The following is a 26788-nucleotide window of genomic DNA, read 5'->3' as shown; positions in this document are numbered from 1 at the left end:
TTGCCACTATGATTGCTAGCTTAACTACTAAGAGTATCTTTCTGTAAAACTATTTGAAAAACAAAACAAACTTAACACCCCATGCTCACACACACAACTTTCTAAGAAAATATATTCAGGTAATTTTATAAACTGGAACAAGTTTAAAAAACATGATGACTTTTGAGCCAAAAAAAAATGTAGAATATGTCTAACTCTTTTTGGTTAGCAGAAAATATAGGGATTCTAACCAGTTTTCTTTTATACACACTGTAATTTTATAAATTTATTTTTAAAAGTAGTAATTTTATAGGAATTTCCTATCATTGGAGTCACTAGAGAGAGCTTACAGAACCATGTGCCATAATTGATTAGTGAATGAAAAATAACAAAATGTAACTGCAAAGTTGCACTTCTTTCCATGTTTCATGTTTTCAGATAAATGTTTTTTGAGAATGTGAACAGTAGATCATTTTAGATTTCAAAACATCTCTTATTTTTCCCATTTTTATAGATTAAAAGAAACATGTTTTGTTTATGTTTGCATTTTACTTTTTATTGAGAAAGCACTACTATAAAACTCAGAAGATTTTTTTATGGAGAATGAGCAATAACTATTTTAGGTTTCTATTAATTTTAATGTTTAGCAACACAACTTTTGTATTATTCTGAGTTACTTTGTTGTCATTTCCTCCTTATATTTTTCTTTAAAAATATAAAGGTTGAAAAAATATTGAATAGTGGTTTGGTAAGAGGCAAACACTGAATGAACACTAGGATAGCAGAAATGGTTTAAGCAATATTTTTCCAACTATCCTATCCTGAAATTCTTGGTGATATTTTACTTGTCTAGTCAACTAAGATAACTTTCCATTTAAGTATCTAGATTATATTTCTATTTTATAATTTTAAATCTGAATAATTAAACATGGAAAATGATTTATGTAGTAGAGATGCTATAGTTCCCTGAATAGCAAAAGTTAAGGGATAAGAAATGTCTATAACTATGTGCTCCTGTATCCATTAAGTATACCTACATTAAATAATGTTACCCAATTTTTTCTATTGTCTTACATTTTCTATGTCTAATTGATATAGTACATATATTAATGAAAGATAAAAATTTTGAGAAATAAATGAAAGATTATCAATATTCCCACAATATTTGCATCTATGGTATATAGATTTGGAACTCTGAAATGATTTTAAAAGAAATGTAAGCCACAGTCATTAATTTAGAAAAAAATAACCATATAGCAATAACCATGCTTGATATTTTAAAATTTAATTACCCATATTTTAATATTGTATTTTTACTCAGTTGTAATGCCATTCTATCTCTAACTATAAGGAAATAGTAGGTTAAGACATGCTTGTTCCAAATTTATAGATAGATAGAAGATAACATATTAATATAAACAGGATCCAGATATATAGTCAAGTGCACCATTCTCTTATGCCAGGGAAACTTAGAGGATCCCTTCATGGTGAATTCATATGAGTACTAAGTCTTGTAAAACATATGCAATCCCAACAACCCTGCTGGGAAATTCAGGTTGATTATTGGACTAAGAGTATACAGAAACCATCCTCTAAGAATAGGGCTGCAATTCCTTTGCAATCATGGCCCTAGTCTGAAGTTTACAGCATGAGTTTGGCTACTAGCCAATATGAACAATGTTTAAATTTCTTTATGACAGCTCAATGAGCTTTCAAACATTCATCTGCTTTACCTACTGTGCTTAATAAAGAGCAAGCTAATGCATTTTCTCATTTCCTTTTCATCACTAATAAGTGCACACATCAACCTTATAAAGGGAAGAGTCTGCTTTTACTTTGACTTTTATTAGTAGCTCTCCACTGAAGAAGCACTAGTAGATTATCATTATCCCACCCGATATCATTGCACAAATATGTATAGTAAGGAGGGCATATCTTGCCTCTGAAACCTAACAATTATAAATAGTAAATAATTCTTGGAAATTGTTTTTGTTCTTGAACACCATTTAAAAAGGGATCTGCCATATTAATGACATAGTTGTTTAGAGCTACAGAGGTTTAAAAGTTAAGTAATTCCTGATAGCAACACAAAAATGTGTAGTCTCTATCACTAATAATATTTTTCAGAAAATATAGCTTCATACCTCAGCTTCCTATGACACAAACTAATAAGCAGTATAGGAAAATATATGTTTTATGCCCAATTTGTTTAACTGACAGTGAAAATATTCAAAATTGTGTCTAGCTACCTCCAGATTTTGGAATGTATGCATATTAAATTTTGTGCTGCCACATTCTAAAAGGAATTCAAAACAATCCAAGAAAATGCAGGACTCAACAACATTTGGCTCCCAATTTTATATTGTCCTTCATTCTTTTAAATTTTTGAAATAAGGATTTTAAAGTAATGTATAAAGTCAAATATCATCATCATCATAATAGGTACACGCATTAATCAATACTACTAAGTCTGAAAAGAGGGCGTCAAACAATTCATAGATAAATTTCATTATCTTTAATTTTATTTTTCTACACACTATTTGAAGCCCCCCTATACATATATGTTGCATTGTGAATTTAAACACATCCATGTACATGTTATACACGTGTGAATTTTTATAGATGGCAGTGGTGAGGTTTTTATTTTAAGTGTAGCATATTTAGGAGATATGACAGCCTTCTGAAAAATGCACTCCTAATCTGCCACTTGGATATCTGTCAACCCAATAGTGGAGCATATTATGAAATCATACACACTGGGCACATTGTGAACATCTTTCTGAGGCCCGTATCCCCACTCGCCATCATCTCCTATCAATCATGTCTTCAGCACCAGCAGGGGCAATGGAAATCGAGGCAGAGGTAATTAGAGGCATGACTCAATTCCACAAGGCCAGCAAATAAAGGCCAAAGAAATCCTGTTAAAATATTTTGGTATACTCATCTTTGCTAATTCTATATTCAAGAAAAGGGCCAATATTATACTAAAGAATGAGAAGTTCTTGCCTCCTGAATTACCATTGCCAATCTTCCCATTTCTAATAAAGACACTGTCTAGTCATGCCTTAGAAGACAGAACCTGTTAATATTCACATTATCATGAGTTGAAAGCTGATCATTAAATTAAAATATTAGTTTGTTATATAATTATGAGTTCTGTATTTCAGAGTCTGCAAATTTTTATTCTAGCATTGTAACATACAGAAAATCAATAAAGTCTATAAGCCATGCCCTATCATTTTCCTTTAATACTTTGTTAGTATTTGCATCATAAGGCCTTTATTGAAAATCATACAGTACAATCGTATTAATTACTGCATACACAATATACAAACAAATAGCAATTGGGATATTTTCATGATTTTTTTAAATTGAGATGAGATCTACAGCAAGATGGAACAGGTTATTCTGATATAATCTTTAAATTGAAGAATAGACCTTTTTATGATGGAAATCACTCACTCAGTCATTCACTGCCATTGAGTAGATTCAGACTCATGGCAACCCTATAGGACAGGGTAGAACTGCCCCTTTAAGTATCTGAGATTTTAACTGGAGTAGAAAGCCCTGTCTCGCTCCTGAAGAGTGGATGGTCATCTCGAACTGCTGGCCTTTGGTTAGCAACCCAATATGTAACCATTACACCATGCATTGGCAATATAGCCAGTGCGGTTTATCCAAAGCGCAGTGAATAATGCTAATTGAAAATGAAGGGAATACATAAGGAAAAATAAAATGATTTAGGTATTAATAAGTACTTGCTGAAAGAGCATATCGATTTGACATAAGAAAATACTTAATTCTTGTACTTTTCCTAGGAAATGAATGCACATAAGATACAGTGACCACTACGGGATTCAAAGTGAAAATCACTAGTAGCTGAGAGAGTACAATCATTCTTAGAACTGAATCCAAGGCTAAATACTGATGATAGATTTCAGAGAATACTTAGAGAAAAGTATTGAGTAACATCCTTAAAAAGTTTCCTCAAATACAGACATGAGTTTCTCATAATACAGATGGCTGGGCTTCAGGGAACTAATCTCCACTGGTCTCAACAGTAGGGAGGGGTGGAGACAGCACTCATGCATAGGCACTACACTCCTCCACACAAATCCCCCTGCCTCCTAATTGTAGCCTCACAGGACTGGCCAGCTTGTCCTTCCTACAAAATGAGAATTAAATGAAGTGTCTCACTCCAAGACATGCTGAAAGGAAAAAAAAGAAGAGAGGAAAAAACCCCACTCATATTGAGGTGCTACCCTAATGTTCAAAGAAAAATAAAAGTCCTACAACTAAATCATGGGCTTTTTAAAAAAAATACAAAGATCATAAGCAAATGTGGTGAAGAAAGCTGATGGTGCCCAGCTATCAAAAGATATAGCATCTAGGTCTTAAAGGCTTGAAGGTAGCCAAGAGGCCACCTAGCTCAGAAGCAACAAAGCCCACATAGAAGAAAACATCAGTATGTGTGCTCACGGGGTGCCAAAGGGATCAGTTATCAGGTATCAAAGGACAAAATATCGTATCATTGTGTGCTCGCCTCCCCAATATGATTGCTGAAGACAAATAGGTCTATAGGCAAATGTGGTGAAGAAAGATGATGGTGCCCGGCTATCAAGGGATATAGTGTCTGGGGTCTTAAAGGCTTGAAGGTAAACAAGAGACGATCTAGCTCAGAAGCAACAAAGCCCAGATGGAGGAAGCACACCACGCTGTGTAATCACGAGGTGTCGAAGGGATCAGGTATCATGCATCAGGCATCAAAGAACAAAAAATCCTATCATTGTGAATGAGGGGAGTGTGGAGTGGAGACCCAAATCCCATCTGTAGGCAATTGGACATGCCCTTACAGAGGGGTAGTGGGGAGGAGATGAGCCAGTCAGGTTGCAATGTAGCAAAGATGAAAAATACAACTTTCCTCTAGTTCCTAAATGCTTCCCCCCCACCACCACCACTATTATGATCCCAATTCTACCTGACAAATCTGGTTAGACCAGAGGATGTACACTGGTACAGATAAAAACTGGAAACACTGGGAATTCAGGGTGGATGATCCCCTCAGGACCAGTGGTGAGAGTGGCAATACCGGGAGGGTGGAAGGAGGGTGGGGTGGAAAGGGGGAACCGATTACAAAGATCTACATATAACCTCCTCCCTGGGAGATGGACAATAGAAAAGTGGGTGAAGGGAGACATCGGACAGTGCAAGATATGACAGAAAATAATTTATAAATTATCAAGGGTTCATTATGGAGGGGGGAGCGGGCAGGGAGGGGAAAATGAGGAGCTGATGTCAGGGGCTTAAGTAGAGAGCAAATGTTTTGAGATTGTTGAGGGCAATGAATGTACAAATGTGCTTTACACAATTGATGTATGTATGGATTGTGATAAGAGTTGTATGAGCGCCTAATAAAATTATTTTAGAAAAATACAAAGATCATGAATGCAGTCTGTGCTGTAATATGTCCACAAGTGTCATCTTTGCATTAGTATCAGATTATGGAGGAAAAGGGAGTCAAACATTGCATATGATATCATGCCAGCATCTAAAAGTGAATTATCTCCATAACATGTCTAAACAATTTGCATAATGAAACACCCTCAAATCACATATGCTCTTGAGATAGTTTATTGTGCCAGCCTGGCTGATAAACACAAGTGGGATTAACTGAAGGGCGGAGAGATAAATGACTCAGTGAGCCTCGTCTTTCTTGTTTCTCGCTCTTTGATCATTGGAGCAGTGTGTGGCTGCCTTGCTTGTTCTGTTCCTCAATTTACAGGCTACACTACCTGTGGGACGCCTAGTCTGTGAACTGTGTCTCTGTAAGTTGAGGTCCCTTTAAGACATCTCTGGAGTTGGGGACTGGCGGTTGGTGACCTGGCTGACAGTTGGTGACTCGCCTTGTGATTGGCTGCTGTACTGAGATAGCCTAGCTCTCTCTATATATAGAGGAAGACCTGGCAGTAGACAAGCTTGAAGGACTGCTAGTGTCTCACAACTCTCTCTCACGGGAGTGAGTTACACTGAGCCATTTGTACTGCTTTATAATTTAACTGTTCATTTCTTGTATTATATATTTATCTGTATATGATTTAACAGTTCATTTCTTGTGCTATATCTAATTATCTTTATAAATAAATATATTAATTTATCAGCAATTTGGTTTTATCTCTATAGAGAACCCAGTCTAATGCAGCTCTCTTCTTAAGATCTCTTACAATACTTTCTTACATTCTCAGTTCTTGCTCCACTAAACCCTAGTAGCTTCTTATCCACCCCCTTGCCCTCAGACACACATACTCCAGTTCTTTTTAATTCCTGTTATTATATATCCTCCATGATATAAATATCCCCCAAATCTTTATTCTTCACTCTTTTATAAGAGTCTTTCTTTAAGGTAGTTTTTTTTTTTTTACCTTGTATCACTTCCCCAAAATGTAAGTAGTTTTTAAGACTTTGTAGATATTCAAAAGTTAGACAGTTTGTTAAGTAAGTCCCAGAAAGAAGCAGTCTCAAGGTACAATTGCAAGATGCTTGAAATGGACCCCAATAAATGACTCTGATCAAGGGTCATGGCAAAAGTGTTCATGACTGGATACTAACTAAAAGGTTCAAGATTAACAAGAAGATGATTAGATGAAAGGCCATGGGATCTATTGACAAGAAAAACAATAACAGCATCCATTGAAAACTCCATGGGGCATATTTCTACATAGGTGTCTCCATGGATCAGAATCAATTAACTGTCAAAGAAAAAGTGTAAGTCGACTTATAACCTTAGTTTTTCTACCTATCTATAGCTATATCATCTATATCTATATCAATGGGTTAACCTAAGTCAGGGGTTATCAACCTTAATCCTATTGGTACATTTGAGCAAATAATTATTTGTCGTGGATGGCTGTCCTGTGCACTCTAGCATATTTGCAAATTCATGGCATCTGCACATTAGATCTCAGCTGTGACAGCCCAAATATCTTCAGATATAAGGGTTCCTTGCAGGGGGGCGTTGTGTGTGAATTGAACGACTGGTGGCATTACATTTTCATGGGTGCTACACCAAAATATCATGGCTCAACAATATAATTTGATATTTTTATCTTTCCATTAAAGTCTAAGCTTCATGTGGCCAGGCATTCAATAGACAGCAAATGGAACAAAAATCTGTTTATATAAATGTGTGGAAGGGAATATTTTTAATCTTCTGACGAAATAGATTTTTTCCCTCACCAAACTTTAGATATTTCTTATGCATTCATTCAAGACTCCTATTCTCTCATGTCTTGCCTGTATTTTCTCTTTCCCCAAAGAAAGTGGATCTTCATGTCAATGGAAAGAAGCTGTTTTCAATTACAGTATCTATGTTTAACCTGCTGGGGTACTGTAACTGACCACTGGAAGAGTGGGATATTTTATACTCCACGTTTTTCAATTTTAGAAGTCATTTCTTTCTGTCTTTTATTTTTTATAATACCCAAGGAATGTGGCTAATTAAGTGAGGCTTAGAAGCTTCCCGATCTGGAGGACTTGCCTTTGGGGTGTTTGGGTCTCTCCCAGAGCAAATCTGTGATTAGAATGTGATTCTGTTTCTAAAGTACAATCCACAGCTACACATCATAGAGATCTATAGAAAAAGTGATAGGTATAAACATTGACTTCTTTTTTTACTGTCCTGGATTCTGTTTCTTAAAAGAGGAACCTGTAAGTGATTATAGTTATCTGCCAACAGGATGTTTTCTTTTTCTTTTCTTTTTTTTCCTTCCCCACATCTTGGAAGATGAGATGCTGCAACAGTGAAGTACATATGCAACTTTTCTTTTCATATTATTCTTCCCAAATGGCTCTCCCTTTAAGAGCACGTTCATCAAATATTATCAAAACTTGTACTTATCTCTACAATTGGTCTCTATTAAAGCTTAGTGCCAGCTCCAGAGCTGTAATGTAAACTCGTGTTAGCTCGTATAAGTTCTGCTCTGGAACTAATAAGGGATTGTCAAATCTCCAAACACAGACAAAAGCAGGGAGAAAATCATCGGCAAAAAGGTGGAAAATGTTCACTGACTCTGTACTGACAAGCAATCATTGTGAAACCAGCACCAGTGCATGTTGGAGCTTCAGGCATCTTAAAATGGAGAAACCCAAATCCAGTTTTCAGCTTATTTTTCATCGGGTCCACTTCTTACTTTGGGAAGGATTAATTTAAAACAATGAAACACATTCCTTGGAACATTAAAGGAATAGCAATCATTCCTCTTAAGGATCGACATCCATTCTGGAAAAAGAGTTAACCTTTTATTCTTCAAATTTTAAAATATAGAAACTTTAATAATAACTACCTGCTAAAATGAAAAAGCATAGTAGATTTTAGAAATGGAAGATGGATGTTCTGTAAAAAAGTTTTATGTTATATAATATAAAAGTTTTTTAAAGTATAAAACAAAATGGTATGTAGTAAATAAGAACCAAGAAAGGTTGTCTATATAAAACCTAAAGTAGATTAATAAAAAAAAAAAAGAAAGACATTCTCAGACTTCCTGCGGGGTCCACCTAAGCTTGACGGTAAGTTACCATGGCAGGTTCATGAACTATGTGACAAGGAGATATTCATTAAAATACCCAAAGAACTATGCTTTCTATGTTTTCAAAACTGACAATATTTCAAGTATTAAAGGGAAAAAGACTTCGATGTGGCTTTTTGTTGGAAAATTCTAATCACTTTGTAGATGAATTTTATGTAATAGATATTTAGTGAGTTGTTGCAATGTAATATTCTGCTCTTCCTTTGGAATAAAACTGAAAATGACCAAACAAATGATAGAAAAACAAGGGGGAAATGTCAAACAAAGCCAGATCAACATATTTTTTTAACTTCCCCATGCCTTCATTAATACCTTCCTGGGAAGTATCGTTCATATTTTGCCACTGACTCTGAAATAAATAACCTATTCAATGAGTAAATTATTTTTGTCTCCCAAAGAGTACATATTTATATTATTTGCTAACTAAATCAGCATTTGAATCCTCAAACACTGAGTCTGACAGTCTCTGAAACTTTACAGGGCGAGGTTTTTGGGGATTTGTTTTGTTTTTATAAGCCCTTGATAACATACAATCAGAAGGCTTATGAACATTTAATTACATATGACTATTAACTAAATTACACCATTTGGCTATCACTTTAATATTGACCTAAAAATTGGCCTTACAGGTTAGGATAAAGGGGAGGAAAATTCATTAGGGAACACTTCACTCTTTATCCATCTTTGAAAAACAAAATTGCTGAGTATAAAACTAAATTTAATACATATATGAGGAAATATATAGATTTACTAAAACTGATTCTAAGATTTAATTGTAATATAGTATAAGGATGTGACAACCTTTTTGGAATTGCTTGAAATTCTTAAGGTCTTCTATAATGGTTCATTTCAAATCATTTAACATGCTCATACATATATGAGTATTTATTTGTAATTTAAATATAGAGCATGTCATTCCATAGTTCAATCACATCAAGCAACTTTGTACAATTGCTACCACAATCAGTTTCCAAACATTTTTCTTCTACACAGACTCCTTGACATAGTCTCCCTTCACCCCTACCTCCACCACTGAACGCCTCCTTTCCCTGAAACCCATATTCTGCTGGCTATCTCTGTAGGTTCCTCAGTCCTGGGTTTCATACAGTGAAAAATATATAGCGCAACCTCAAGAGGGTGACCTCCAATGACATGGCACCTCTGAGCTACAGCCTACTCCCTAAATTTAAAACTTTCCTGACTCCATTGGAAATTAAATTGTCACTAACTGCTTAAAATAATCTAACTTGTTCTATATACAGAACAAACAATTCACATTTCTTTTAGCTTCTTAAACATGTAAATCTTTGGTTTATATTTGAACTGTTTTCATATAGATGCAAAAATGACCTGTAATACTTAGTCATAGTCACTTTCTTAAATCTGTTTAATATTTGAAAGTTAATTATTTAGATATTGCCTTGACATATTTGATCGGAAATTTGGAATAGCATCACACAATCAATGTATATTTAAACTTTGCTTTGTATCATTTATATGGTTTTATGTTCTATTAACTAAAAACATAAATATTTAGGTGATTGTTACCTAACACCCACTGCCATCAATTCGATGCTAACTCATTAGAACCCATAAGATAGGAGAGAAATGGTCCCTGGGATTTTGGGGGGTGTAAATCTTTACAGGTGAAATGCCTCATCTTTCATTTAAGGAGCAGATATTTTGTTTGAACAGCTGACCTTGTGCTTAGCAGCCCAATGTGTACCTAGCTATATTTGGGAGACTTTTAAGTAAACATAATAAATACCTAAAATAAATAAAATAGTTATTGTTCATTGGAATTATGTGAGTTTAAAAATATTTTCACTGGCATGACTTACTTTTTATTGATTCACTTGATTACTGTGAGGCAAAGGGACTATTTATTGTTATATCCAATTGTTAGATTGTTAGATCCAATGATCTAATCTAAGATTTTAGAGGAATAATGTCTGGAAGAACTACAGGAGTAAAATCTAGGTCCAACATTTTTGAAATGGAGCATTTGTATATTTTGCTGGTTCCATTCTTTATTCTCTGAACTATATTACATTAAATCAAGTACATTAAAAGGTAAAAAAAAATCTTCCTGGATATATTATGCTTAAAAACTTTTCATCTAAATTTTAAGGGTAGTTTTATAAAATAAGTGCAAAAACACCCTTACTTATAAAGAAAAAGAGACAGAGCCAAAACACCAGATGGGAAAACTCAAGCATGTAGGTCATTTAAAACAAGACAAATCAGAGCTAAAAATAAGATAATAGAAGATGTATTACCATTAATAGAACAGACTCAAGGCTCACATAAATTAAAAATAAAGACTCCTCAGAAAATTGAAATCCTCTTTGGAAAAAGTGAACAACCAATGAATAAGTAACAAATTCATATATATATGGACATATATATATCCATCAAAGATATATCCTAGAAGTAAAAGAAAAAGTCTGCCTTTGGATGAGCTTGAAAAAAATTGGTAACCTTATCCAATTACACTGATGATCAATAATAATTATGTTCACCTAAGTTTCATCTGATGCTAAAATACAACATATATAATATAAGCAGTATGGCCTTTGGCAATTCTGAAGGGTAGCTATTGTTACCTCTACATTGTGGAGGAAGAATCTGGGTCTTAAATTGTTTAGTCACACAACTAATAAGTTCTGTTCCTGAAACTACTCAAACAATTGCCAGAGAAAAGAGTTTTTGCTAAAAAGAACAATTAAATTCAAACTCTAACTCAAGGGCAAACTCAGAAGATTTTGCAATATGTGTGTTAATTTAATAATAACATTTCAGCTTCTGAGAAAAGAAAGAAATATGCATAAATCAAGAGTTTTGTAGCCAATATCAAGTTACCATGCCATATTGTCTTTTTTTAAAAGTTACTTACATTTTTTATTATCAGAGGCATATTTTTAACATAACCTAACTACTCTGAAAATCATGAGCATAAATACCAAAGGTAAAACAAAAATGGAGAGCCATCACTTTAAATTCAGGAAAAACAAATGATTTTTTCATAACTCTGTGTAAGAAATGTGATAACTTCAGTGCAGTCTCATTGCTTGAAGTATTAGATGTATAAATTTAAGGAACATTAATGCCAATATTGTTTCAGCATCTCTAAGAAGAGATATTTATCTTATTATAGGTATGCAACTAGTGACAATATATTTTTGCAAGGCAAATATGTATACACACACACACACACATGCACATGTATAATTAATAGTATCTACTTTGCTTTTGCAAGGAATATTCATCATAAATTCATTTGGAAGTATTAAGGTTAGGCACGACATAAAGTGGTTTCATTTCTTTACCTATCCTATGCATTGTTACAATGATCCCAAAATCAAAACTAAACTCACTGCCATCGAGTTGGTTTCAACACATAGCGACCCCGTGTGATAGGGTGGAATGCCTCCGTGAGTTTCTGAGACTGTAGCCATCCACAGGAGTGGTGAGCCTCATCTTTCTCCAGCCACACCATGATGGTACCGATACATTTTGTCTTGACTTGAGGCACCAGTTTGAGATCTCACAGTCAATCGCTTGGATTCCAAAGTAGGTAAATTCAACTTCTTTAAAGGCGTTAAACTTTTAAATGAACGAGGATACACAAGAGTTCCTGGGTGGCACTTGAGTGGCACAAAGCATGAAGCATTTGACACCAGACAAAAGGTTGGCATTTTGAACCCAATCCAGAGATTCCTCAAAGGACCGACATAGAAAACTGCTTTGGCAGGTTTACAGCCTTGATGAAACCTAAGGAGCAGATCTACTCTGCATACACGGAACCTCTCTGAGTTTGAATTGTTTTGAAGGTAATTAATAACAACAGTTCCCTGGTCGGGCTGTCAGGTTTGTATTTAACTGCTAGCCACAAGACCAGGTGTTCAAACCCTCCAGCCACTGGGAGGAAGAGAGTTGCAGCTATCTGATCTCATAAAGATTTAGTTCCAGAGAGCCCACATAACCTTGTTATGAGTTGAAACCCACACAATCGCAGTGGAGTTTGGTTTAACAACAGCAACAATGAGATGAAATTGTACTGAAAATTATAAAATCTTTATTAAACTAAAATATCAAAACATGAAGCTATTGGTTTCTCGGCAGATCCTCTAAGGAGATCACTGTTCTCAAAGTAGATGCTGGAATCAGCCAGGATCTGCTAAAGCAGATACCTACACTTTATCCTGGAGGGTGGGCTATAGTACAAACGTTTTAATCACAGGGGAGGATGCTAAGTTTTGTTTTGTTTTTGTTTTTCCCTGAAAAGGAGGAGGCTGGCCATATAAGTCTGAGAAAATATGATCCAGATGTATGTGCTTCTGAAGGTGGGGGTTCCATCTCTCCAACCTCCTGAAGGTGGTGCTTTGGCATCCTTGAAAACCTCAACTGGTGCTCCTTTTCAATATTTTCTGCATTTTGGAATCATCAACCACAAAATCCGAAGTGGATATATCAGGGTTGTAGGGTGCATGGAGTAAAGGTTCCCAATGAAATTTTTGTAAGACAGCCTTTGCTCCTTTCCAAGAATGAGCAGGTGCATTGTTGTCGTGGGAGAAAATAATAAACTACTGCACTAACTGCTGGCCTTTTTCTTATCCATGAAATTCTCAATTTATTAGATTTTAATGATAAGACCCTGGATCACCCTGTATCCTTCAAGAAAATCTATTAAGAGAACTCCTTTGGAATCTCAGAAAATAACCATTATCACCTTGTAAATTGACCTCTCTGTCTTGACTTTAATTGACCCAGCAGACCCCTTAAGAAGCCACTGTTTGCATTGCAACATTTGAAGTTGGCCTAACAAGATGAAGACAAGTGTATTGAAAGAATGTGTCTGTAGCCATCCACTAATCCAAGTGGCATGTTTAAATAAATTCTGTTTGGAGTAAATCTGAACTCAAGTAGTAATACTTTTTTGTTGTTGTACTTACATTTAATAAATGGCTTAATTTTTAATTTTTCAATAGACAGAAGCATATTGAGTGCAACAAAGCACAGTAATCTTTTCAAATTGACGTTTATCATTTCACCACAATGTCAATATGGAACAAGGTGGCCAAACCCCAGTAAATTGGACCAAAATAACATTTAAGTCACTATACTGGTAAATTAAATGAGATATACCAAAATGTTCCCAAATTTACATAAGGGTGAGATAATTTGTTAAACAAATGCCTTATTTGAAACAGATATAATAGAGAAACTTCTAGAAAACTAATTTTGAGGACTGGTTTCCGACTTTCTTCCCTAATGCTCACATCGGCAGTTTTAGTTTAATTTTTGTAGCTAATTCTTCGATGGAATTGTGTTTATTATATTGAGACTACTTTCCTCCAAACACAGAAATCGAACTCTTTTAATGCCCCAGCAAACCGATGTAGTAGTGACAGCATTCATCTCTCTTTCTTTTGATGTGCGTTTGGCAAACATTAAAGTTCAATAAATACTGCGGATTTGATTGAACGGTCGAAGTATCTTCCCCACTATTTATCTCATTTTTGGAAAAATAGAGTGTTGTGAAAATATTCATTATAAACTTTAGAAGTATAGTAACTTGATACAATCCTTGTCCTTACAAAATAATAATTTTGATTTTATTTATTTTTATGAAATTGACCAATGTGGGGTTTTTTGGTCGGAGTATTTTTTCAATAGAACTTTTCTATGAAATTGTGATTACCACAAGAATAAACAGATAGATTGTGATGACCACATTTTTATCATCTGATTCACACTACTGTAACAGTATCAGTATTTTTCTACAGTGGAATAAATAATCTAAGATACTATAGTACTAAAGTATAAATCACTACCTAATTATGACACTTAGAATGTTTTCTTTTATCAGGGACACACAGGAAAAAACTCCAAGGTGATTCCAACACATTTCAATGCTGGTGTGATTTAACAAACAATTTACAAAGATTTCCTCTAGAATATGTACACTGGGGGATTTAATTTGCTTTTTATTTTTTCTACCTGCAACATTTCTAAGCACAATGGTGACAAAAGTTTTTAAACTCTGAATAAGGAGATGCACCATTATTAATTAACAATTTTAATTATTAAATTGTCTTTTTCCTATAATGCCAAGGCACACTGGTCTTCTAGTACATTTATTAGTCTGTTTTACATGAAAATTATTCACTTATATATCTGTTTCCTGTACTAGATTATGAGCTCCTGGTAGAGAGATATAGTTAAAAATTCATCTATTTTTCCTTGTTTCTAGCACATGACTTACTTAGTATTACCATCTCAAACTGGTTCTTCTGGATTCAGGGATGGCCCATGAAGCAAAATTTTAAAATGTGCATACACTGGATGATAAGAACATAAAATATTATGTGTAGATGGCCTGCTAGAAATGTAATCTTCCTCTTACACCAGGGCAGTGTGTGCACTCCACAGTAACATAGTCTCTTGCCTAGCAGGATCAGAAAGGTGCCAGTCCAAAGATGGCAGGGACTATCCTGCTTTGAATACATGTCACTCTCTGTAGTCTGTCTGCATTCATGAGTTCCAAATGTGTCTCTAATTCTAGGATTTCAATACTTTTTTTTCATTGCAGTTATCATTCAGTTTCACTCAAATTTGAAATATTCAGATTTTCTATAATCCCACTGCATCATCTAGGACTTAATTGGTTGCCGTCAGTTTGCAGTCTTGCACTGGAAGCATTTAAAGTTCCCAACTCAAACCCACTGCCTTCGAGTCAGTTCTAACTTATAAATCCACATCTTTCTCTCCTGGAGAAGTTAATGGGTTTTGATTGCGGATTTTGTAGTTAGTAGTCCAAAGTGTAACCAAATGTAATGAATTATACTACCAGAGCTGAGGACTTAAAATAGATGATCAGAATTACCCTTTACAGATTATCATTCTTTATGGGAGCAGACAGTCTCATCTTTGTCCTCTGAAATGTCTGATTGGTTGGAACTTGTCTGATGGGAAATGTCTGATTGGCTGGACCTATGGTTAGCAGCCCAAGCTGTAACCTGCTATATCACTGGAGCTTAGCTGAGCCTCCCTACATACCATAATACTCTCAATTCTAACCCTACTTTCTTAAAACTATAGGCACAAAGCAGGAATGGAATGATACAAATATGCCTCAGATTAGTAAATTCTTGCTTACGTGGTGCCTGATGTCTGAAGCCCTAGTCATTCGTTAAAATACAGTACTCTAACTTCAGTTGTGTTCACGTCCTGAATGGGTTTCCTACTATCTCTTACCATTAGACTAAGCCATAGAGAAAACCTATTGCTTGAATTTACAATAGAAACTCTTGGGGAAATAGAGGGCCTGGTTTCAAATATTTGTTCTAATGTTACTCAATAAAGGGTCTTAGGGAACATATTTCATATTTCAAAGTTTTAGTCACCTCAAATGTCAGCTGAGGTTCACAGAAGTGTAGACCTGAAAGTCTCTTTTGAAGAATAAAGGGCATGACCCTTGAGGATCACTCAGCAAATCTGCACAGTATCTGTCACGTGCTGAGGACAGAATGAAAGGTGAAACAAATACAAAAATATATTTAAAATTTTATATTGCTTGAAATAAAGTCCCTGCTCTTTAAATATTTGTTAAATAAAAACGTATGAGTGCTGTTTTTCTCCATATTAGGCAACAAAAATACTTATGTTATAAAATTATCCTGATATATTTAAAACGTGGGTGAACAGGCTACAAGGAAAGGGCACTAAAGGCATGGTTTCATTTCTTTTGATGTGGAGCTCACATTTGTTTTCTAAAGAAAAAGAAAAAGAAAAAGCTGATAGACCCCAAAGCATTCAAATATTTAAGCTATCTTGACCAAAAACAATATCAATAAACAGCAACAACTACCTTGGCTGCACTATACTAAGATTGATGCCAGGCTGAAGAATGAGTTCTGTTTTGGATTGGCCTACTAGAGAATGGCAAAAATTAAGATACTTAACATATAGTTGTAGAACCACAATTGGTTTAGGCTCACACACTACCACATACAAATCATAACAAACACTTTGTATACTAATGTGAATCCAAACAGGCTTCCTCATTAGGAAAACAAAAAGCCAGAATGTACCCTGCCACCACCAGTGAATGTCAAGGTCAGAATCGGCTCTGCCTTTGAATTACACAGATAAAGAAACGCATCTGCCTGCAAACTCCTGCCATTTTATCGACTAGCTCTGATTCTGCTATAGTTACTTGTGCTGGTTTTATTCATGGGATGTTTTTCTAAGAATACTTTTCTACTAATGTACACATGTCTCTTAAGCCGGTATTTTCAATAGCCAAGAGGAAAATCTGTGATAACAAAAATTACTGTCATTTAGGTTCTGTAGGCATTCCTGGTTATTAATAACAACAATATTCAAAAAGATGAATCTACAGAATAGTTACCTCTCTGGCATGGAATAGCATTTATAGTACATAGTTACTTTAAAACAATGATTTACTCAAAATCTGCCAGGGAGTTGATTCTGACTCAGAACGACCCTGTAGTGGCCTGAAGCATTCATTACCTGCTGGGCTGCTAACCTCGAAGACGGCAGTTCAAAACCAGCTGCTGCTCTGTGAGAGAAAGATGGGACTGTTTACTCCCATAGAAATGTATTATCTGGAAAGCCCAGGGGGGCAGTTCTACTTTGCATGATAGGTTCATAGGAGAAAGATTATTAAATACATGAAAAGTAAGTAAAATAAATAATAGCAACCTTGAACTGATTGTAAAACCTTCTGATATAATTCAATATGGTTTCTTTTCTCGTACTTCAAGTGATGTTTGTCCTCAAGATAGTATATACTGCAAGTTGTTTGTTATTTTAGTTATTGCTAGTAATGCAAGTATGTAGTTCTATTTTCTTCATTGTTATTATTTTTCTATGTCTTATTACCCTATGGAGAAGTTTTTCTTTTAAACTATATAAAACATATTTAAAGCTCAAACACACGATGAACTGGTTTTTGATCTCAGAGTATTTCATTGTGGATTGCTCTTCATAAAATGATGCACATTATTTGAATGGATATAAGTGTATTTATCTCTTAGTGAGGATAACATGGGTGAATTCAGCAAAGATTGGATTAGAATGAGTGGACAGATTTTTAATTCCTCTTTGATTAAGTCTTCGTTATTTTATTTAAAGTATACTCCATAAATGCAATGGGATATAATATTTATATATTTCTCTTTCCACTAAAGTTTATAAACCAGAAGTTGCCTATCAATTTTTATTCAATTGTAGAACTTTAAAACCAGTCTTAGTAAAAGTATTCCCGTGGGGCTTTCCAAGTGTCTCCTAACAGAAAATGTAAAGGCTACTGAGTCCGATTTGCCCTCGCTTTAAAGAAAATCATGAACTATGTCTATAGTCAAACACAAAACGTTATCTTTCATTCAAATTGCAAGAAAGCCCTATTTATGTAGAGAGCATATTTGTTTAGTCTTCATGGATTTGAAAATACAGAATGGCCACAAATAAAATACCAAATTAAATTCCCTTCATAAAGCATGAAAATAAATAGAGATTTATAGACTACGTGCTTAAATATTAATATTTACACGTTTAAAATTTAATATATTCAATGTATTCTTAAGCACAAAAATTTGCCTAATGCTGAATACCAATTTGGTGGATTGACGAAGAACTTCCTCTGATGTAATTTTGCATAAAACAATCTTTTTATAGAGTTTATTTCAATCAGAGAAGATTTTAATGAACATTTTGATTATATTGTCTTATATTCTCTGGCTGTATATTAAAAATAATTTTTTCATTCCAACCAAAGTATTATATAATATTCTCTTGGGAAGAAAAAGGACATATCATGGCAGGGATGTGGGGATATGGTGGGGAAGGCACTGGCGGGGACCACCCTCTTATACAGCAATCACTTGAGCATGAGTCTAGATACTTAAATAAAATAATCTTTATTAAAGGATTACTAGATTGCACATAAATACTTACTACATGATTAGATGTAGATGGAAAAATATATTTTTAACTAAGTAAAACATCTCTAGTCACCACAGTACCTAATTTTGTTAGAATTCGATTATCTGAGGGCTATCAATGTCTTTATCCTCGAAATAAAAAATGGAGAAAAATACTCCTTAATTTCTCTAGTCATAGATAAGTATATTCACTAACTGTCAAGGAAAAGTAAAATAGCACATATACAACACCTCAGTTTGAGGTTACGCCGTAACCCATGATCAAATACAGTTACATTGCCACAACAAAACACAAAACAACATGTCAAGTGGGATGAACGTATTCTATACATAAAATCAGATCAGTGTGAGGGGCATTTTGTCGCAAAGGAGCCAGGGCTCATCACTGCATGATCAACTCGCAGGTCAGGAGCAAAAGCAATCTGGGGAACAAAGAACAGACTCTTACCTTGACACATGGACCCTCGTTCTTCATATCCAGCATTGCACGAGCATTTGCCGATGGGTACAAGCCATTCACCCTCCGTACTGCAGTACATCCTGGGAGGATCTTCCTCTTTCGAATTGTTAACGCATGAGCCTCTAACTTCCACCAGAGACTGGGAGTCCATGGGTACCGTGTCTGGAAACATAGCCAGATTCTTCACTGTGAAAGGACACTTTTTGAAGTACACTCTCACAGACACCAAGGCAACACAGGCACCAACATCTTGAAAAGCCAAATAAAATCCCTTTTTGTTGACAGGACCCACTTCTCTAACCTCAGTGTTGAGTTTCAGAATGCGGTCGCCAAGATCCATTTGAGTGAAACTTTCATCAGCTGCAATGGTGTCAATCTTTGTAAACTGATGTTCTCGGAATTTCACTCCATGATCATCATCAGACTCCATATAGTACAGGTTGAAAGTCTCCTTGCAAGTTCCCAAAACCAATGGAATGCTGTTGCAGTCCCGCAGAGTGAACTTGAGTTCCACGTAGATCTTCTGAGCTGAGTTTCTGGGGACCCAGTTTGTCCTCAGCCAATTATTTTGACTATGATCCATGACATTGCACACCTGGTACGTCCTGATGGGTGTGTAATGCTCATCCACACCACTGATCTCTTCCCACTACAGAATCAAGAGAAAAGAACTCGAGTTAATGAATTAGTCATAATAAACAATAATGCAAGCTGAGAGAGTCCAGAGCACCATAGATACTGGAAAATGCCATTTTCTAAAGTTCATCTTTATTTTTCCAAATTTGGATTAGGTCTTGATAAAAAGCTGGAATATGAGGGAACATTTGTATATGGGGATACTGTGAAAAAAATTGGTAATATTTTTTTTTAAATTCGGACTCCCAAACCAACAGCCTTTTTCTAACTTTAAAACCTTTTAGCTTGGCATTCATGTTTCTCCAAATATTAGACTTAGCCCACATATTTATCTTTCAACAAGCTTGATATCAATGCGAGTGAATGATATGTCTTATTTCCCAATAATGAATTACTCAGTGTCTCTGAAAAGCATGTTGAATCTTCTGGCCTTTATTCTGTTCAGTCTTTGTGTGGATTGACTGTGCTTTTTTCCCCTTGACATCTTGGATAATCTTGCTATTCATAAGACTCCTTCTGCATTATAGATGCCATTTAATGCCTTATTCATTTGAAAGTTGACTTCAGGGTTGGCACTGTTGCTTAAGTACTGGGCTGTTCATTTCCCAGCTGGTGGCTTAAACTCACCAGTCGCCCTGTGAGAGAAAGGTGAGGTTGTTTGCTCCTGTAAAGCTGTATAGCCTCAGCAACTCCACGGAGGGTTCCTATGAGTCAGAATTGACTCCACGGAAGTGTGCTCTGCTTTTTTGTTTGTTTTGACTAAGTTTAGTTAAGATTTTAGAAGTTGTGTTAAAAATGCATTTATTAAAATTTACATGTCATCTTTCTATAATTTTAATTCAAAAATTAAAATTTTTGAATTCAAAAGCTTTACATTTTAAAGGTGAATATTAAAAGTAATTTTTCATATTGTGGAATCATCCATGTTAATAAAATTACAAATAAAAGGTTTAGTTTGATGATATAATTTATTTATCTATTTTATGTTATTGGTTTTTTAATATAATTTAATCAAAATATAAAATACTTGTTACATTGACAAGAAATATGCTCCTAAAATTATACAAATATAGGAATAAATTACTTTTAATGGAAATTATTGATATTAAGTCATTTCTATCTTAAGACAACATTTCACGTGTCAAGTTTTAAAATTTTTTATTTACACATAGAAATTTCTATTTGCATCACCTAATGACTGGTACAAAGTGAGATAAATGTTAATTTAATAAATTGAGAGTAATCATAAACAAAGAACCATAACATTTACTTGTCCTTTACGCCTCATTAGAGACAAATAAATCATTTATATTCAGCTGTTTGATTAATCAACAACAATCTGTCAACTCCAAACAATCTGAGAAGCATAGCTTAAAAATTTATTTCTAAATCTCTCCAGATCTTTTATAAGCTGAAAGAATTTTTTTTAATGCACCTACTTCTCACTTAGCAGCTCCTCACTGAAGACACTGATGCTGTACAAAAATCATTATGCAAAAATGAAGGCCCTCCAATCACAAAATGGAAACTGACCACATATTACATAACTGCAAACTTACTTCCTTACATAACTGGCACAGCACTGAGAACCAAAATCCAGTCAAGCAGACACATAATCTTACCCCTCACCACCGGAATTTTACTTTTATCACATACCTCAGCATTCATTACTGTCTGATAAACATAGCTATCTACAAAATACTGGTAGATTTTTAGTTTTATGTTTTGCTATTTCTTAAACATGAATGCTAACTAGATTGTTCTTAAATAATGAGTCTATATAGTACTCATTTTAACACTCTTGGCTATCCAACAATTTTTGCACTTGGATTCTAGAATATAAAATTAGTACTAAACTTCTAGAGTTAAAATCCGTTTGACCTTACTTTTACCCCTAAAGTTGTAAAAGGAAACAAATGGATGCTTTTAAAGAAAATCTTAGACATAACATATACAAGGAATATTTTTTCTTAACTTATTATCTTAATATAAAGAAATAATAATGGCTTGTACTTTTAGTAATCATCAATGTGTCATTTTAAATATCTATATTGTATACGTATTATACAGAAAGTTTTAAGGCTTTAATGAAAGAATACCTGTGTGAGAGTCTTAGTTCTGTGAATTTTAATGAAGGTATCTATAATACATAAATCATATTAAAAATGATGTATAAGTTTAATGACAAACTTTTAAAAAGAAAGAACATGGCTGCTCAAAAAGCAAACAAACAAAACAAAACCCTTCTAATGTTAAAAATTAGTATTTTTGTTGAATCATCATTATTCTTCAAACAGGCGAATCCATTCTGACCCTCCAGGGCAGAGTAGAATTGCCTCTGGGGGTTGCGAGACTACATTTTTACAGGCTGACCCTGTGGCTGGTAGCACAAGCGTAAAGACAGAGCAATCAGAAATCTCAGAGAATAATTAGTTTTTGTGCATTTTGTACAGTTAATTCATAGCATGTTCTACATTGTAAAGATAATAAACTAACTTTACATTTTAAATAAGCATTCCATATTACAATAGATAAAATTTCTATTTGAATGATTAGTTTTGTTGCAAATGTTGCTTGCTATCACAAGCACCTTACAAGACAACAAATAAAAATATTATATATAGAGTTTCATAAGTTGATATAAAACGTGATTTTAATTATGGAGATTTCATTGTAGCATTCCCTTCTTCTTCTCAATGCTTATTTAGCTAGCTATTAGAAGTCCTTGAAGGCAGAAGTACAAATTGCAAGGAGATCATGCAAACAACACCAGTATGCTCTGCACATAAAAGGTTGCAAAGAGCAATTATCACTTCATTAATTTGTAATGAAGACCCAATTGTCTGTAATTGATGGTAGATTGTCATCTCAGACCACTTGAAGAGACAGCAGTCTCCAGCATTTGTGAGAATGAGACAGCAGAGAATCAAAGTCCCTAACTGGCCTCTGTTCAGTTAGAGCAGCAGCAACAGAAGCTGCTGGTGCATCATTTGTGCTGTATCTGTTTAGAGCATGCCCATGCTGACCCTGTCTTCCTACTCTGAGAGGTCATGTACAGTGTTTGTAAAATATTAAAATACATGCTCTCATGAAAATTATCCAAGGTTAACGGAAAAAGAACATGGGTGATATGCAGAAATGAGGTGAACAAGGAATCTGTCTTGATTTTACTTGATTTACTTGATTTTACTAAACCAATCTTTGCAATCTCACAGGAACATGATCTTCATAGACCCATGTCACTCAAAATACTTCCTAAATGCAAATCCTTCAAAAGAAATTATTCTGATTTATAACCTGGCTGCCAGAGCCTTCTTTAAGCTTATTGTTAGACCACAATCGAGTACCTTGTTTATGTATCAAATTATTTTGTTTCTTCAAATTATCACACTTATTACGATATGCTTATGTATTTTAATCTCCCTAAAGAGGTAATTTTGAAATGTATCCCCAGTAGCCTCAAAACCCAACAAAGCTCACTGTCTTGAAGTCTGTGCTGACTCAGTGACCCTGGCAGGTTTCCGAGACTTTAACTGTTTGTGGGAATAGAAAACATAGTCTTACACACACACACCCAAGAGCTGCTGGGATTTTGGATTGCCACCATGCGAATGCAGCCCAAGGAATAACCACCACACCACTCACAGTGACACTGCCTTTCATACAAGGAAGTGTAGAATACTAAGGAACATTTGTTCTTTCTTGTCATAAAGGTAACTAGGGGAAAAAAACAAATAGCTTAAATAATTCATCAAGATTTAACCTATTAACTATCATTTTGATAAAGCTTGATCACAGTAACTAAGATTGTATATTCATTGTTGCTATTGTTTTCTCAGATAGCATTTTCAGCTAATTTTCAACAGAGAGTAAGGTTATAAACAGTTTAAATTTTCTGTACGAAGGGAAAGATGGCAATACATGTACTGCATAGGCTAATATGATTGGGAAAATATTAAGAACAATGAAAAATCAATTAACAATTTACCTTACAGACTTAAAATTCATTTCTTAGAAATTCAAAAATCATAAAAATAATGATGCTATCAATGTTCTTAATTTACATTTTCATTGCATTTCAATGGTTAATGAGAAACACATCATTATATACTCTGTAAAACATTAATGACAATCTTGTACACAATAATTATAATTTACATTAACTGATTCATATAATGCTTTTTTAAAATCATTTTATTGGGGGAATCATACAACTTTTATCACAATCCATACATCCATCAATTGTGTAAAGCACATTTGAACATTCGTGGCCCTCATCATTCTCAAAACATTTGCTCTCCACTAAGCCCTTGGCAACAGCTCCTCATTTTCCCCCCTACCTCCTCTCTCTCCCCACCCTCGTGAACCCTTGATAATTTATAAATTATTATTATTTTGTCATGTCTTACACTGTCTGACGTTTCCCTTCATCCACTTTTCCATTGTCCATCCCCCAGGGAGGAAGTTATATGTAGATCCCTGTAATCGGTTCCCCGTTTCCAACCCACCCTCCTGGTATTGCCACTCTCAGCACTGGTCCTAAAGGGATCATCTGTCCTGGATTCCCTGTGTTTCCAATACCTATCTGTACCAGTGTACATCCTCTGGTCTAGCCAGATTTGTAAGGTAGAATTGGGATCATGATAGTGGGGGAGGAGGAAACATTTAGGAACTAGAGGAAAGTTGTATGTTTCATCTTTGCCACACTGCACCCTGACTGGCTCATCTCCTCCCCACAACCCCTCTGTAAGGGGATGTCCAGCTGCCCACAAATAGGCTTTGGGTCCCCGCTCTGCACTTCCCCTCATTCACAATGATATGATTTTTTGTTCTTTGAATGCCTGATACCTGATCCCTTCGACACCTCATGGTCACACAGGCTGGTGTGCTTCTTCCATGTGGGCTTTGTTGCTTCTCATATTATTCTTTTATCAACCCATGTTCCTTACTATCATATGTTCTCCCTGGCTCACCCATAGCTTTTTCAAAATTAAGTTTTCAAACTAGAGACTAGAACACCTACTACACACCAGCATTTCAAGTGTGGAGAGGCATGCTCTCTCACAGAGAAGATGTGCTGCTAAGTGTCCAGCATAGATGTATCCAGCAAAAAAAATTATGTTAATAAATTCCTTTAGTTAGCCCATTCTTATCTCAACTATAAATATATCTACACATATATGAATATATACACATTATCTAATACATTGCATATAGGATATCATATCACATTTATTATATGTAATATGTATAATATAAACATGTATATTATAAAATTATATATTTCCATCATCTTATATCATTTACATATTTAATATGTAAAATTGTTATAATACATAAATAATATGAGCTATAGTTCTAAATTGGAGATTTCATATTACTTCATGTTATATATCGTATATTATATAATACATGATTATAATTATATAATATATGCACACATATACTGTATATACTCACGTATAAGCCAACCCACATATCAGCCAAGGTACCTAATTTTACCAAAAAGACTGCATTTAAAATAATGTTCTGAAAAACTTGGCTTATACACGAATATATACAGATAGTTATATATATCAATTACATAATTATATAACCTATATTTCATATAATCCAAATTGTATATTAGTATGTTGATGAAAAATATTGTTTTGTAAAAGAAGAGTTAATGTTTGTTCTGTTTAAAGAACAAATTGATCTTTAAACAAATTAGTGACAGGATTAAGGGAGGAAAAATAGGGACATGATTGATGTTGGGAGTATCACCATCAATTACAAGATGGCAGGAAGAGTCTAATGACAGAAATGCCCACAAGGTGCATACCTGAAATGGTTAGGGCCTATAGGCCTATATTACTGACAATAGTTATGACTTCTATCCATGCTTAAGCTTTAGGAATTTGAAATTTGTATTAAAATTGCCTCATTGAATGTTTAGAAGGCAATCTCCCTATTTAAATAAAGCACAGTGAAAATGCTGACATTCCAAGATAGACTGAAAGGGTAGTCTGCACCTTAAAATTTTTATGAAACTCAAATTACATCGATGTACAAAATGTCAAAATTATATATTAGCAAAGCCTGGGAGAGTGCTTCTGGCTGCAGAATGCAGTGGACCTAAGAAAGCAATGTTCTGGGTTGTTATGTGTCCAAAACTGGTCTTAGCAGAATCAATATAAGCCCCAGTAGAAAAGGCCACAGGGGGTGGTCATATCTGACTTCTTCTTGCTTCCCAATTGCCATGTGGCCGTGATCAACTATGCTTCCACCCTTGATTTGTCTGCCACCAAATATTCCTCCGATGATACTATCCGTCTATGCTGGTGTGGGGAATTCCTTGCAATGACCACATAGAACTCTCAGACAAAACTCAAAATTAAGGGTTTTATTAGGAAAGTTAATAGTCAGGATTAGTAAACAGTAAAGAAACAGTCATTGATCTACAGCAACACCTCTCTTCAGCCAGCAGCCAAGTTTGTCTCTCTCTAGTTCTCAGACTTTCAGCCATGTGGTCTCTTGGCCTCAGCCTCCATGGACCAAGCAGCCGGCCAGTCACTCTGCCTCACAGTCCCAGAGTCTTGGCCCTGCTCTTTGCATCTGCCTCCTGGTTTCCTTGCTGCTCATGTGACAGCCCCTGTTCCTTCTGTTCTCAGGCAGAGCCACTTCAGGTAGAAATCTTAAATGGTATCTTCTGCTGTTCTGGACTTCCTTACTATATCTGAGATGGCTAGTATACACATAACAATGGCTTTGATGGAGCTGTGGGTTTTACCGTTCAGCAGACCACGTCCCCAAGGAAACAAGTCTGTGCCTTGGTTCACATCTTTTACCAAAGTCAACACTTAATCTCACCTTAATTTTGGCCATGAGCATTGCAGAGAACTCCCTCCAAAATGGGATTATAGCCACACACAGAGTCCAGAATTATAGCACATTACATAAGTTCTTATAGCTAAAAAGGTAATTAATTGACTGCATTTCCAGCCACCCCTTGGTTCTTCTACCCATTATCTCATTCCCACATCAAGAATTAATGTCACTCCTCTTTCAGCTATACTTTCCACAACTACAATGTTTACAATCACCCTTAAACTTGTTGATAGTCACATATGAATCATATCATGTGATCAATATCTTACCCTCTCATCTCCAGAACCATC

At 34.9% G+C, this 26788-nt stretch overlaps 1 protein-coding gene across 2 annotated transcripts in view; it reads right to left on the bottom strand.

The window, feature by feature from the left end:
- Positions 1-26788, bottom strand: part of EPHA3 (EPH receptor A3) — a 411930-nt gene that overhangs the window by 276175 nt on the left and 108967 nt on the right. For both annotated transcript variants that reach the window (XM_004706437.3, XM_013005630.3), the window contains exon 3: positions 18981-19641. In XM_004706437.3, the coding sequence (XP_004706494.1) occupies positions 18981-19641 (661 nt within the window). The remainder of the gene's footprint in view (positions 1-18980; positions 19642-26788) is intronic.

This window comes from Echinops telfairi, unplaced genomic scaffold (genome assembly GCF_000313985.2).
Source record: "Echinops telfairi isolate 266 unplaced genomic scaffold, ASM31398v2 ScPeMD7_6;HRSCAF=24_1, whole genome shotgun sequence".
In the NCBI taxonomy this organism is placed as follows: Eukaryota; Metazoa; Chordata; class Mammalia; order Afrosoricida; family Tenrecidae; genus Echinops; species Echinops telfairi.
The sequence above is the reverse complement of the archived record's forward strand: the minus strand, read 5'-3'. Positions and strand labels throughout refer to the sequence as shown.